Source organism: Ctenopharyngodon idella, chromosome 12 (genome assembly GCF_019924925.1).
Source record: "Ctenopharyngodon idella isolate HZGC_01 chromosome 12, HZGC01, whole genome shotgun sequence".
NCBI classification, from domain to species: Eukaryota; Metazoa; Chordata; class Actinopteri; order Cypriniformes; family Xenocyprididae; genus Ctenopharyngodon; species Ctenopharyngodon idella.
The window spans coordinates 5498479-5512404 of NC_067231.1; the positions used below are offsets into that span (position 1 = coordinate 5498479).

General features: G+C 35.5%; 1 protein-coding gene across 3 annotated transcripts in view; it reads right to left on the reverse strand.

Annotated features, from left to right (window-relative positions):
* pcdh15b (protocadherin-related 15b) overlaps nt 1-13926 on the reverse strand; it is a 214432-nt gene that overhangs the window by 148157 nt on the left and 52349 nt on the right. For all 3 annotated transcript variants that reach the window (XM_051914968.1, XM_051914965.1, XM_051914967.1), the window contains 3 exons: nt 9876-9995; nt 8677-8787; nt 7518-7688 (listed from right to left, as the gene is read on the reverse strand). In XM_051914968.1, coding sequence (XP_051770928.1) covers nt 7518-7688; nt 8677-8787; nt 9876-9995 — 402 coding nt within the window. The remainder of the gene's footprint in view (nt 1-7517; nt 7689-8676; nt 8788-9875; nt 9996-13926) is intronic.

Sequence of the window (13926 nt, forward strand, 5' to 3'; positions counted from 1 at the left end):
TATGTGACATTTACACTCATTGGTTTCCCAAAGGTATTTGACTTGGTAGCTGCGGTATCCATTTCAGATGGCCTGCGCAGGGGAAAGATGGCAAACGCGAGGCGGTCACCACTTGAGGCTGGCTTTGCTTGACCTTTCATGTTGTGTTAGGAGTGGAGAGGCTCTCAGAGGCCGAATAAAACACCTGTCAGACATGATCAGTTTGTGAAAGCCTCTACTCTCCTCACACCTTCCACACGCTATTCTTCTGTGCAGGAGAGCAACAGACGTGTTTCTCTTCTGCTGATTTGATCAAAGAAATGTTGTCTTTTAAAGGAAAAAAACGTTTTTTTCTGATAAAAAAATAGAGGACTGTAAGGATGAGGTAAACTTGAGGTAAGGTGTGTATGCGTGTGTGTACACGGTAGGCAAGCTGTATGACTTCTTAATTCAAAATGTTTTGTGGAGCTAGTGCTGGCCGATATGAAGGCACACTGCAAAGATGATTTGTTAATCAGTATTCTTGTCTTATTTTAAAGTAAAAAAAAAAATAAAAAAAATACCTATATCCATAAAACCACTTTTAGAGCAAAAGTGCTAAACTGAGATGAAATACAAGCATTTAGAATTAATATAATTTATAAATATATACATAAACATATGGGTCATTGACGAATAAGGTTTTTAAAAGTGTAAAAAAAAACATAATGGAGACCATTTTTAAGTTTGATTAAGTGTTAACAATGAGATTATGAGATTATTTTTTGTTTTTTTTACAAGATGGACAAAATTTGACACCAAAAAAGTCATTCGGTTTAACCAAAATTTTGGATTATACCGAATGACGATATTTTCAAACAATGCTAACAGACTGATATCTAGCTAGCTGACAAAAGGACAATCAAACATTTTATATTTAGTACAAGTTTTTAAAATATTATAACATTGTCCTTGTTTTATAGTGGTTGTACCGAATGACATGATGTTTCGGGACATGTGTATGAGCAATAGAAAAGAGAGTTAAGAGAGAGTTAGTTACTTTGCTTCATGACCATGTGGTCCTGTGCAGGTGTGACTTGATCCAAAACGGTCCCTTTATATTGGTTACTCCGAATGACATCAATGTAATTTTTTTTTTTTAGACATTCTTTCTCATAACAAAGCAATGACTTCTACACATAATTTTAATACCATTTTGCACTATGTTGATATATGATGTTATAAAATCATGCCAGAATAAAAACTATATACATTTATTTTATTTTAAGATATTTTAATCACAAATGAAATGGCTGTATTGGCGTTTGGATGGTTAAACCGAATGATCTTTTGACACTTCAAAATCTTTGAAATACCTTTATATGTAGCAAAATATAATTAAAATCTTTTGGATTCAATAAAAGAGATCTAGTTGTACTACCTTACATACTTTGGATGTCATATCTTTGTTTTTTTATTATTATTAAGGCCTTTGGACAGAAAAATGACCCGTCACGTCATTGACCCATATACATATATACATTACATTTCGACTCTGAAAGATATATTGATATCAAATACGCATGATATCAATCAGTTAATTCATAACAATTAGTTAAAGGGGGGGTATCACACACAGTTTCTGCCAATATCAAGTTAATCTTGAGTACATATAGAGTAACAATGCATCCTTCATATCTCTGAAAAGTCTTTAGTTTTATCATATTTATACACTAAACCGAGTCTTTCCAAAAAAAGCCGAGCTCCTGGAGGCGTGCCTGCTGTCAGTGCCGTGGGCGGGGCTAAAGAGTCACAAGCACGCGCAGCTTTTGTGTAGAGATCGTCTGCTAGCTGCAACATCGTTATAAATAAAAAGGGAACAAAAACGTTCAAGTTGTTTACATTATATGCAAGTTCGCGCTGATTGCCAACAAAACACAGACATCTGATACAGCTTTACTCACCACCCACGATCTGCAAATCCAGCGCCGAACTGGGACTTGTTTACAAAGTATTCGTCACCGAAATCCCGGAACCAAAAAAACATACATGCACAACTCCGTTGCTGCCCCGGAAAAACAAACTTCATCCACAGTTCCCTTGACGCTGGGTTCTTTGGGAAGCTGAAAAAGGTAATCTTTCCCTCACAACCAAAAACACACTCATTTGGTGACAGGAGCAGCGTCTCATTTCGGAGGCTGCATATTTCGGAGATTCGCTCTCTTTTGACATCATACAGGCCATACTCGAAAAAAACTCTCCGAAACCCAGTCCGAAACCAGAAGTAGTGTATTTGGCACAGAAATACTCCGTCATACGTCCAATTTGTGTTTTGAAACTTTGGCCATGTTTAGCATGAGAATGCAACTCTTTAACAGTGTAAATAAGTCAGAATGAAATAGCATTATACCCCCCCTTTAATAGGCAAACATGCATGAAATCAATTATGTAGTTTTTTTCATTTTAATTATATATATATTATATATATATATATATATATATATATATATATATATATATATTTTTTTTTTTTTTTTTTTTTTTTTAATTAACTAACTGACTGATATCATGCATATTTGCTTTATCTTTCTTTTAGAGAGACGAAATGTAAGACTTTATAATTAATTAGTAAAATTGATGACTATATATGCAAAACATAAATGTATGTACTTATGTATTTATTGAAACTTAATAGTGAATGTATCATGTTTTTATAAATAATATGCATACTTATTTTTTACTTATTTTTCAATATATTTTATATTACATATCCACACACTAACCGCTCGGTTGCCGTGATAAAAATTACTGCACAAAAAATTACAGCATGATATATGATTTTTATCACTCACGCGTATGTAAAGCTTTCTTTCATTTAAATTTATACTCTGAAGATGCCATTTTTTAATCTAGCAAGAACATGAGTGAAATAATTAAGTACATGAACTACTTGAATTATGCTGTAGCAGAGGTACTGATATACTCCAGGAAGCACATCATGAGATAGCGCAGTAGGCTGAAGGAAAAAGACAGAGAAACACAGAGGAGCGCAGATGTGTTAAAACGAAGAGGGTACAGACAAACGGAAAGACATCGAAGTGAAAAAGAGGCTGGCTGTGGAGTAAACCGACCACCTGAGTAATGACACACAGAGCAGAGTGCAGTTCTTCTGACAGCTGATAAAGGCGACTGGGCTTTAGAATACCTAATCATTGGCCACGCTCAACACGGTTCCCCTAAAATGTGTCCTTGGATGCATCTGCTGGCCCGAAGTCAAACGGCTCCAAATGTTAAAGTAAACATGATTTAGAGCACCTCTTTGCTCACTCTGGCTGTCAGACAAGCACGGATAAGGCAAATGGGCTGAAAGAGCTAAAGCGCTAATGTACTAACACTCCCACAATGAACAAAAAGCTTTTAGGTTGCTTTTACTACGGGCGGGGAAAAAAAAATTGTGATTCAGAACTTTTATGTGTTTTATGCAACTTTTTCAAGTCTAGATAGAAGGTTGTGGGACTTTACAAACCTAATTAACAAACAAAAAAGCAGAAATGTGGGAACAATAAGGAAATTACTCTTGCTACTGTCATAAAATGGAATGCTTCTGCAGTGAGAAGTAGTAAGGCTAAGAATTTTTTATTATTTTTTTTTTCCCTTCTGTTTAAAAAAATAAATAAATAAATCTTCAGTAGGATGTTAACAAGCTATCTGTTTTACATTTAAATTGGGAACATTTAATCAATGAATCACCGTCACCTCTTGTGTTTGAAGTGTTAAACTAATTACCTGTGAATTATCTGTCTCGTAATGCTTTTAGCTTTCCGTGCTTTTAGCACTATTAACGTGCTTTGCGGACTGACAGCTTGACTGTATAAACACACTGGGGTTTATAACAAAGAAAAAAGTTATTCATATTGAGATTTGCTAAATTTTTATCCTTGTAAAATATAAATAAATCGTGATCTCTTTTAATGTAGCTTCTCTAATGTTTCCAATCAAATGCAACTACATTCACAGCATTTCTTATCTTTGTTTGTACAAAAGATTTAAGAGCCTGTAAATTCATATTTCGTGACTAAACAATGATGACTCCCTTCTTTAGTTTGATTCTATTTCTGGTCCCATTTAAAATCATTGAAAAAGCTATACAAACCATATAAACTGAAACGTTTGCAATGCAAGTCAAATATGTGCTTAAATTCAATGTGCTGCTGAAAATATCTATAGAAGAAATATTTGTGTAAAAGAAGACATTCCAGAAGAATGCCTATGCCACTTGCCGTACACAGGGAGGAAAAGAAAAAAAAAAACATTTAAAAAAAATGAATTGTTTGATTTACTTAAAAAAGCAGTCAAGTGGTTCCACACAACTATATTGAGTAATCTGTGCAAATAATATAGTTGTATGAATGAAAGAAATTCAAGTAGAGCTGACAAAATGTCTTTAAGTAAATACAAATCATTTGAATTTGTCACTGTTAAATAATATTAATATTTGCAGTTTACTTAATAATGTTCATTACGTAAGGTGAACACACACTTAATTTACCTTATTAAATTAACTATTTGCTCTATAAAATGCACTCAAAAAAATAACTCATTGAACAAACTCAACTGAGTTGAGAGCAAGAATTACATCCCAAACATGCATATATGAGTGCTCACAGCCAATCACAGGCACCACTCTTCTGCATAATGGTAACCACAAAATTTAAAAAAACATTACAGAAACTCCTCTAAATGTCCAACATAACTGAACATTAAACACTAACATAAACTAACAACATCTTTCCCTTTACCGAAAAAAAAAATTACACTTTAATCCCTAAATGTGCTCTCCTAATGCAGTCCCTTGCAAAGCACGCTGGGAACTATGGATCCACTGCCCAGTTAGTTATGTCAACATTAATTCGAACAAGGAGAAAATGTAGGGCGGGACTTGATTTTATTCATGGGGAATTAATTGGATGGTGGGGTGTTTGTGGTTTGCTATTGGTCGATCTCATGTGAGTGACAGGTTGTCCAGCCCTCGTGTAAACATGTCATCAGAGAAGAGAAGAGATGTTATTTTGATTACAGATTACAAGGCACATGAATTTAAAAGAAAATAATGACGAGCACAGATAAATAATTTATAATAAACACAGCAATATTCCATAAAAAATAATAGTCAAAAGTTTGATTTCATGGTTACTTTAAAGTAACATACAAAGAGAGTGTATATGTCTTTCAATTTTATAAAAATGCAAAGCAAAATGAAAAAAAAAAAAAAAAAAACCTGATGCCTACAGGCGTCTGGTATGAAATGAATCACAAGGAATTTCCGTGTTTGGGGAAAAAGGTGGTTAGAAAAAGAGTTTGCAATTTTGGTTACATGCTCTTGCTCTACTTGTAACAAATTTCTTGCACCTTTCTGCATGCTGTAAAGGAATGGTATAGGAATGTTATTTTTTCTGGTAGAGGGTTTCTATCATTGAGGAACAAATGAATTCCAAAGTGTATCAGAAAATTGCACAGCGGAATATTAAAGCACCTGTCTGTGATGTAAAACTTCAAAGCTGAGTCAAGCAATATGACAATGATTCAATATAAAGTAGTACGTCCCCAACAGAGTGACTCAAACAGAAGAAATTTCCAGACCTCAATCTGGCCAAACGTTGTTGCGGTACAAGATGAAGACCAATCGAGCAAGACGTCCAACACATGTAACCTTGGCTAAGGTTATTGCTAATAACAGAGGTTCAACAACTAATGTTACTTAGGCCATCTGCATTGTTTTCTTGTCACTCTCACATTTCATTATCCAATTACTCTTAGTGAATAAAATTATGCTCTTTCCTACACTTTTTTTGGTTGATTACCCTGTTTCACTTGTAAAACATAACATATTACCATAATAAAATAGGTTGTGGATGTAGCTTCATGCAAAGCAAAAAAACAACAATGTGCAATATTCAAGTTAAACATCATTTCACTTTGTTGAGAGTTGGCTAAAAAAATAAATCAAGTTTTCAATACATCAACCAAATCTGAAGCTAATAGAAATGCTGATTTAAAGTTGTATGCCCCATGGCCATAATTTCATGTTTTTAAAGAAGCATTTATCACATAAGCCGGGTGGCGATATCCTAGTGCTCAAGGCTCTGCGCTGGAGCTGCAAATATTGCAGGTGCAATCGTAGATAGGGGTGACCCGTGAACTGAGTTACTAAGAACACCATCACCACTTTGCCCTTGAGCCAGACAAAGTTTAGTACAAAAATAAGACTTTTGTATTATTTACACTTTTCACTTGCATTGTGTCGCCTACACATTCACTCCCACTCACAAATAATCCCTTAATCACCTCATTTATCTACATTATGTTAAGTTTCACTTCACAAAATCATTTTTAGTGGTAATTAGAAAGAAATGCCAATACAACACGACTTGTTTGTAGGGTTTGGAACCAAGAACTGGTTCTTATGCAGAACTGTGTCTGCTTTTTCAAAACTACTGGAACCACAATGGTTGTAATGGCATTTAATATTTGATTTTAATGGCGAGTTAAGAGGAGAGTTTCAAGTCTTTTATAAGTACTGGGGCATAGGCCCACATCAGAAAAATAAATATATTTTTTAAACAGAGTTATGGATATAAATTATCGTTACCTGCAGTACAGAGTCGTTGTCAAGCTGTCAGCATAATAAATAGCTGTCTGATTAAGTATCCCATTACTATTTAGATGTGAGAAATCCCTGCGAATGATTCAGTGTATGATTGAACTGTCTGAATAAATCAAACTGAATTGCTAAAATTTCAGACCTTTTTGCCAACCTATTTGACCAATTAAATCGAAACTTGATTTATTTGCAAATCCGGCATCACTGGTTACAATTCTAAAACAGCTGAGAGAAAATGATTTTTAGGTGAGTATATGGCAATTTCCATTGAGATAAAGATGTATCCATAATATTTATTTCACAAAATGAGCCTGCAATTTTAATTAATTGCTTAAAATTAATTGCTTAATTAAACTTGTCTCAATCTCAAAGGTTATCAATTTAAATCAGTCTAATGACTTACTAAATTGATTGGAGTGGTTCTTGGCTTATTCACTAAACTTCAACAAATGACTCATAAACACTCAAAATTCAGTCTCAAAATGATACGTGTTTAATCTATTTGAATTAGTTTCAATGAGACACTCCCTCACCAAATCAGTTCTCGATTTATTCACTGAACCGCAAGTCACTACTTTCGAGATGTCTGACTCAAAATGAACCAAAACTTGTGCCAAAAGTCTCATGAGACTCAATAAGTGACAGAAAATACTAAAATAATCAAAACACTGGAAATGAAACCAGAATGAAAAAGATCCCCTAACATTTGAAGCATGTGCAATGCAAAGCCATTTGGACTGTCATAGAGAACAGAGATGTTTTTCAAGAACAGCCATGCAAAATGCACGTCAGTCAAACTACAAACCATTGCCAGTTAAATTCTCAGGCTGGAGCTACAAGATACAGTATGAGGAGACTTAACGTTACTACTTAAAGCACAGGATCAGGAACCACTCACCGGATCTGTGAGCTCCAGGATGCTGGCACGGTACGTAAGAGGTTTGCAGTCACGCGTGTTGTCTACCAGGCTGCAAGGTAGAAATATGGGGCCCAGGTCATCTCCGTCCAACACATCCACTGTAAGTGTGGTGGTGGCGGTGAGCCGGTCCTTTGGGTTTGGAGCTCGGTCCTGAAGGGAAACACAGACGTTTGAATTCAACTCCAAGATTCCAAACTTACTCGCCAGCCAAAAAGTTAGTCAAAGTCTTTAGTCAAAGTCAAAATAAGACATTTTACTGACAGTATGAGTAGTTTTTCCATCCCTTTCAAGTCCCTTCAAGCCCTATATTTTTCCTTGTTGAATTTATTGTGAATGAAATTGGCTGTACTGTAAGGCTGTTTAGGTATGAAAAAAATAAATAAATTCTACACGCAAACAAGACCAAGATACTGATTAAAGGTGCGGCCACATCAGAGAAATTTCTGTGTAAGTTGTTGGCCAATAAGGTCCATTGTCTGTTGTTAATAGCGTTGCGATGTATGAATCACAGAAGTCACTTTCAAATTAAACAGCTTTCTGTTGGCCATGGCAGCAAATATGTGTGACCACGTTGAACCTGTTGCAAAATCTCTTTGGGAAAATATTTCGCCTTTGCGCAAAAATCCATATAATGTGGATTACAACTGTACCTAAAGATTGCAATTTTGCTTCAAAATGACAAGAAAAGTAACATAAAACTAGTTTGTACAACTCTTTTCCGCTATATTCTAAGTCTTCTGAAGCGTTTGTGTGAGGGACAGACTGAAATTTTAGTCCATCTAATGCCATTTAGCACCAATTAACATCAAACACATAGCATTACGTGTCTAAAGGCACCATTTCTGAATTGAACACAACAGCAAATGAGACTTGAGGGATTCAAAGGAAATTTCCAGTGAATAACAGCTTCAATTTCAGTCTGTTCCTCACAAAATATGACTTCAGAGTTGTATAGACTACTTTTATGGAGTTCATGTCCATGTAAATCACCATCCACTTTTTGTTTTATAGGCAAAAGAAGCTTGGACACTCTGTTTAACATCTCAGCTTGTGAAATTCATACAGGATTGGAACGACATGAGGCGAGTAATTTTTCATTCTTTTGTACTATATTTCTCCTCCTCCTGTGCAGACTTACGTTGGCCTGAATGATGACCAGGTAGCGTGTGATCTCTTCATAATTCAGCCTCTCTCTCAGAACCACCGATCCTGACAAGGTGAGAGGGATGTCGAATGTCTTGTTTGTGGTCTGTGGAGAAGAAAAGAGTAGGTCAAAAGGGTTTCCCTTACACTCACACACACACACAAAGGCTCACACACTTCCAGCCTCATGAGAAATTCATAATCTATCTGCTTCAATAAGAAGAGAATGCTGATGGGACAAAACTGCTTGACTTTCAAAACCTTCTCACCCTTATTAGTAATACATACAATACGTAACACTTTAAAAGGGACATGGAGACAGGATGTTCCTTGCTTTTTTGATATAAAAATGTTTGATGTGTAAATGGCTGCCTATCACTATTACCTAAACATTAAATAGAAAGTAAACGCAGTAGTCTTTGCATAGCTAGACCTTTGACTATCAGCATTAAATCCAATCCACATCGCAGGTTACTCTGGCCAAGAACCACCCACTTAGACAGGATAATTATTTATCTTGATAATTTTATACCTTGCAAGCAACTTTTTTTTTTTTTTTTTTTTCTAGGCAAACTTATTTAAAAAAAAAAAAAAAAAAAAATTCAATTACAGATTTCAGTTTGTCACATTGAGAGTACTTTCCAGTGAACATATGCATCAGATGGTCAGTGAACAGGCTTTGGGCGGTGTAAAGGCGTTCCTTTGGGGCTGAGACTTCGAATGTGGAGGTGTCACACAAAACACTTGAACTTTGTGAATAAAATATTCCTGAAATGGTTAAGTGGTGTTTAGCTCCTCTCACCCCACTCACAGCAATAATGCAGCACTAATTAAGAAGCAGTAAGAGAATGTCACCAATTTGCATGTGTAATACCACCATATTCATTTAAATGATTTGCTGGAGTAATTGTATTTGCATTTCATTACATACATACTTTCTGCTATATTTTATTTGGTGTATTTACTGCTATTTTGTCTGTATATATTCATGTTGATAAATTGTGCTAAATTATGCTCTGTGATAATCAATGATGCACAACAATGTATTCACCAAGGCTTAGGATTTGTAAGGTTGTGGAGTAAATCATTTGAAAAGAACCTGGCGGAAACTCCCTGTGCTCCCTCTCCAGCACACCCACACCATATAGAAAAAATGTATGAAAAAAAAAAAAAAAAAAAAAAAAAAACACGTACCGGATCTTTAGGGTTGTACCGAATGGTGTATTCAATTTGTCCGTTAGGACCATCATCAATGTCAACAGCCCCGTTGTTCCCTGTAAAACCTGAGAAGATGGTGGTTCCGACAGGAGTTAACTGAAAAAGATAGAAACACATAAGTTAAGCATCTTTAAAACTCTCTCACTTGGCCGCCTATCAGCGTGAATGCAGTTTATTCTTAGTTGCTACTGCCATTTCATCATCTTGTGCTTGATTCCTGGAGCTTGTAAGTTGGCGGACTAGTTTATGCTTCAAGCGTCTTGACCGTTGTGTTAAACAGCACTCCTCTGAGGGAGAGTTTGATGGACATGCTCTTGTAAAGTACACAGCGCTCCTTCTCTGCATCTCTCTCATTCTGGCTGTCATAAAGAAGTCCAGCTGTGGTGCGGCTCTCAGAAGTGCGAAGAAAAAGAGGAAGCAATAGGTACGAGTCTGCTGCGGAAGCTAGAGGCACCTGGGAACTTAGACGTTAGTTCCTGCGCTGCTACTCTGACGTTCTGACAAGACATATTAGACAGAAAAAAAGACAAATTCCCGACAACAAAAATGGCAAAGAGAGTTAAGATGCTTCAGACAGCCTTTAAGATGAAAATAACTGCCATCACGATCTGAGGAAAACTCTCCGACTGCTGTCATGAAGAGGTCATGCAAGGCTATCTGAACAAAGAATAATTAAACAGACTGTTATGCATAATGAGCTCCTACAAACAAAATCCTGAGTGAATCTGGCAGGTCAAATAAAGCGCAACTGCACTGCTATTAGCATATGTTCCACTAAGTGCAATCAATGAGATTTTTTTATAACAGTATAGCAGAGTACTTACATAAAATGCATAAAACTATTAGTATGTCTTCCAATAATATGTCTTAGTAAGATGATATTTAAATTCTACATTTTTATGATCAAAGCTCTGTAGCTTTTATTGTGGGGGGAAAACATATAATGCAATGCAATACAACGATGATTGAGAGATGAACAAACAAACATTCCTCAAAATCCTGATGTATATTTGAAAGATCATCATTTTTACATTTACAATGTCTTTTACTTGCTAAAACAGGTTTTGATCATGTTGATTTGATCATGTTGATTTGATCATTTTAGATATATAAAATATAAAGTAGGTATTATAGGATTAAAATATTGATGACTCATTTTGCACTCTTTTTTTTTTTGTCCAATCAAATGATCTCTAGACTAAGAATGTCCTTTCTGCTCTCACCAGCAATACAGGTATGTTGCTGTCGGACGGAAAACTTTTATGCCCAAAACCACTACTTTTCAGGAAAAAAAAAAAAAAAAAAATGTCATTGTAAGGTACAACGGGGCTAAAGGCACATCTTAAGAAAAAATGTGCTTTTCACTACGCCCATAATGTATGAGTGCACAAAAAATATATATATGTTTGTATTGAACATTTATGGAGCAACAGATTTTGTGTGAAAATAAATAATAAAAGTGGCACACAGGTTGATACAAATACTTTAGCTAAAAAATAATGTTTTTAATAGTGTCTAATTTAATACTTAAAATGCTAAATTTTTACTATTTTCTGTTTATTTTGATAAATAAAATATTTTTTGTTCAATAAATATACTGTCATTAAAATATGTATAATTTAAAATAAAAATAAAAATACAGAAGCAAAATTATTTTAAAAAGTAAAGATTCTGAAAGCACTGAAGGAGATCCCATAATAATTCAATATAGATTTACAGTAGTAACAATAAATTATATTTTATCATATGATATGATTAATATCATATTTTTAAATATGATAGTTTCATTATAAATACGGTGATTATCTCTAAGGTGGACAACCAACTTAATATATGACATTTACCATCTATTGCGCCTTTTGCTCCAACAGCAGATGCGCTTTTTACCCCAAATACCATACTTAAACATATTCTTCTGTTATTGAAAAACTGTTGCTTTAATTACCTTGAACAAAACTGAAAATCATAGACCTTTGTGTCAAAACATGTTCAATAATTTCAGCAATTCTCATTTGCTACTTAAATCTACAAGATTTTAAATAACAACAAATATTAGATCAAATTAGCACAGAATCAACTTGGCGCAGCTGCTCGCAATCGCGTCAAGGATCAGCCAAATTTCCACATGCATCTTGAAAAGCGGATGTTTTGGAAAGTGCTACGTCAAGTTTTTTGTGCCATCTAATGGTTTAGACTAGAGGAAAATAAAATCAAGGGGCCCAGGGGCGCCTTTAGCCCTGTTGTACCCTATTATTAACATTTTACCAAAATCAAGCTTTAATGAAGTTGCAAGGTTTTTGACAAGGCTAGGTTTAGTCACAAGCTCTTTTTAATACTTTTCATTGGTAAAATATGCTAATATGCTAAAACCCACAGACAGACATAAAGGGTGACAAAATAGTAATGATTTATGAAAAGAAAAGAAAAAAAACATCGAAAAACGAATAGATAGAATAGCAAGTAGCTACCGTCGCAGCCGTCTGCCTGACAATATTCAGTATAGCACAGCCTCTTGTAGCTTACTCACTCTCAATAGCTGTAGGGCAAAAGGACATTAAGTTAGTGACACTGATTAATGGAAAGTTAACCTGAACTTATCTTCGCTATAACTTCACGGCATCTGCAGTCACTCAATGAACACACACAACCCTTTAGCCATTTAGAACCACTTGAAATTCAATCCACAAGTCCATCAAATGCTTTCCCCCCAACATTATTATTTACTTCGCCATCTCTCTTAAACTCAGCATGCTACTTCAGCACTCGGCGGACTTATATAGTGCACACTGCAGTGCTTGTTGACTGATGGACTGAGCTGCGTTAGTCCCCCTTATCTGTGCGTCAGTCAGACGTTTCAAACTCCGGTTGAAATCGATGGTGGGCAATACAGCCGGACGTTTTTTGAGGCCACTCGAGAGGAGGCTGCCTGCCACTGAAGCCGCCTCCTAATGAGGGAAATCTCTACTGACAGCTCTCCGGGGAACAACTCTCAATTAGCTGAAAGCCACACACTCTCCATGCAGTCAATCCAATGTGAGAAGATCTCTGGAGACCGAGGCAGCATTCCTACAGACCCGCCATGGCACTACATGTTGAATGTTCTCGGAAGCTAATCCAAAGTGAAGGAAAAAATAAAAATAGGGCTAATGGATTTCCAGAAACGGACACCATTTTTAACGGTAAAGACTGAGTCATAGAATGCGATGTATCGTGACTGTAATTGCAGGCCCTCACAAAATATGCAGCATGAAACTCCACAGAACTGGCATGACTGTCATTCACAAAGTTTTACACATCCTGCCATTTTCATATCTCTTATATTTAGACTTATTAATAATGCATTTAGCTACCAAAATAAGATATCAGCATATTAGAATGATTTCTGAAGAATAATGTGAAGCTACAGCGCACTCTGGCAGTTTTGGCGCCTCCATCCCAACATACTGAACAACGCAACGTACATTCACATCACATGTTAACACATAGGTAGGATTACACTCACATAACACTGCAGTTATTCAGAATCACGCAAGTTTATTATTTGCATGCATTTTAAAGCATTGCCGGTTAAACATTTTATTCATACGCTGTTCTTTTCTAAGCGTGCGCACACTAAAAGCCTGTCAAACAGCGCGTGAATACTGAACTATGTTATCTTTCGCTTCTCATCATGCTTAAACTGTCAAATACACACAAGGTTTACATAAAAACAGTCGATTACGTCTTAAGTGAATGTAAACATTTGGAAAACTGGATGCGTGTCTGTATATTAGATCCGTGCATGAGGTCTTAAAGTGACAGCAGCCTAATAAACCTGCTGCCGTTTATCATTAATGTTGATCAAACAACAAAAGACAAAGAGAAAATGACTTACTGCTCTTCACTGAATATCTTCAGTAGCTTTAATAAGAATCAGTGTATATATAATTTATATTTAAGTCTAGTGTTTTATTTTTACATTTGTTTATTCAGTTTCTTAAATGCGATACTGTTAAATACACATACTGTGAAAAAATAAAGCACTGTT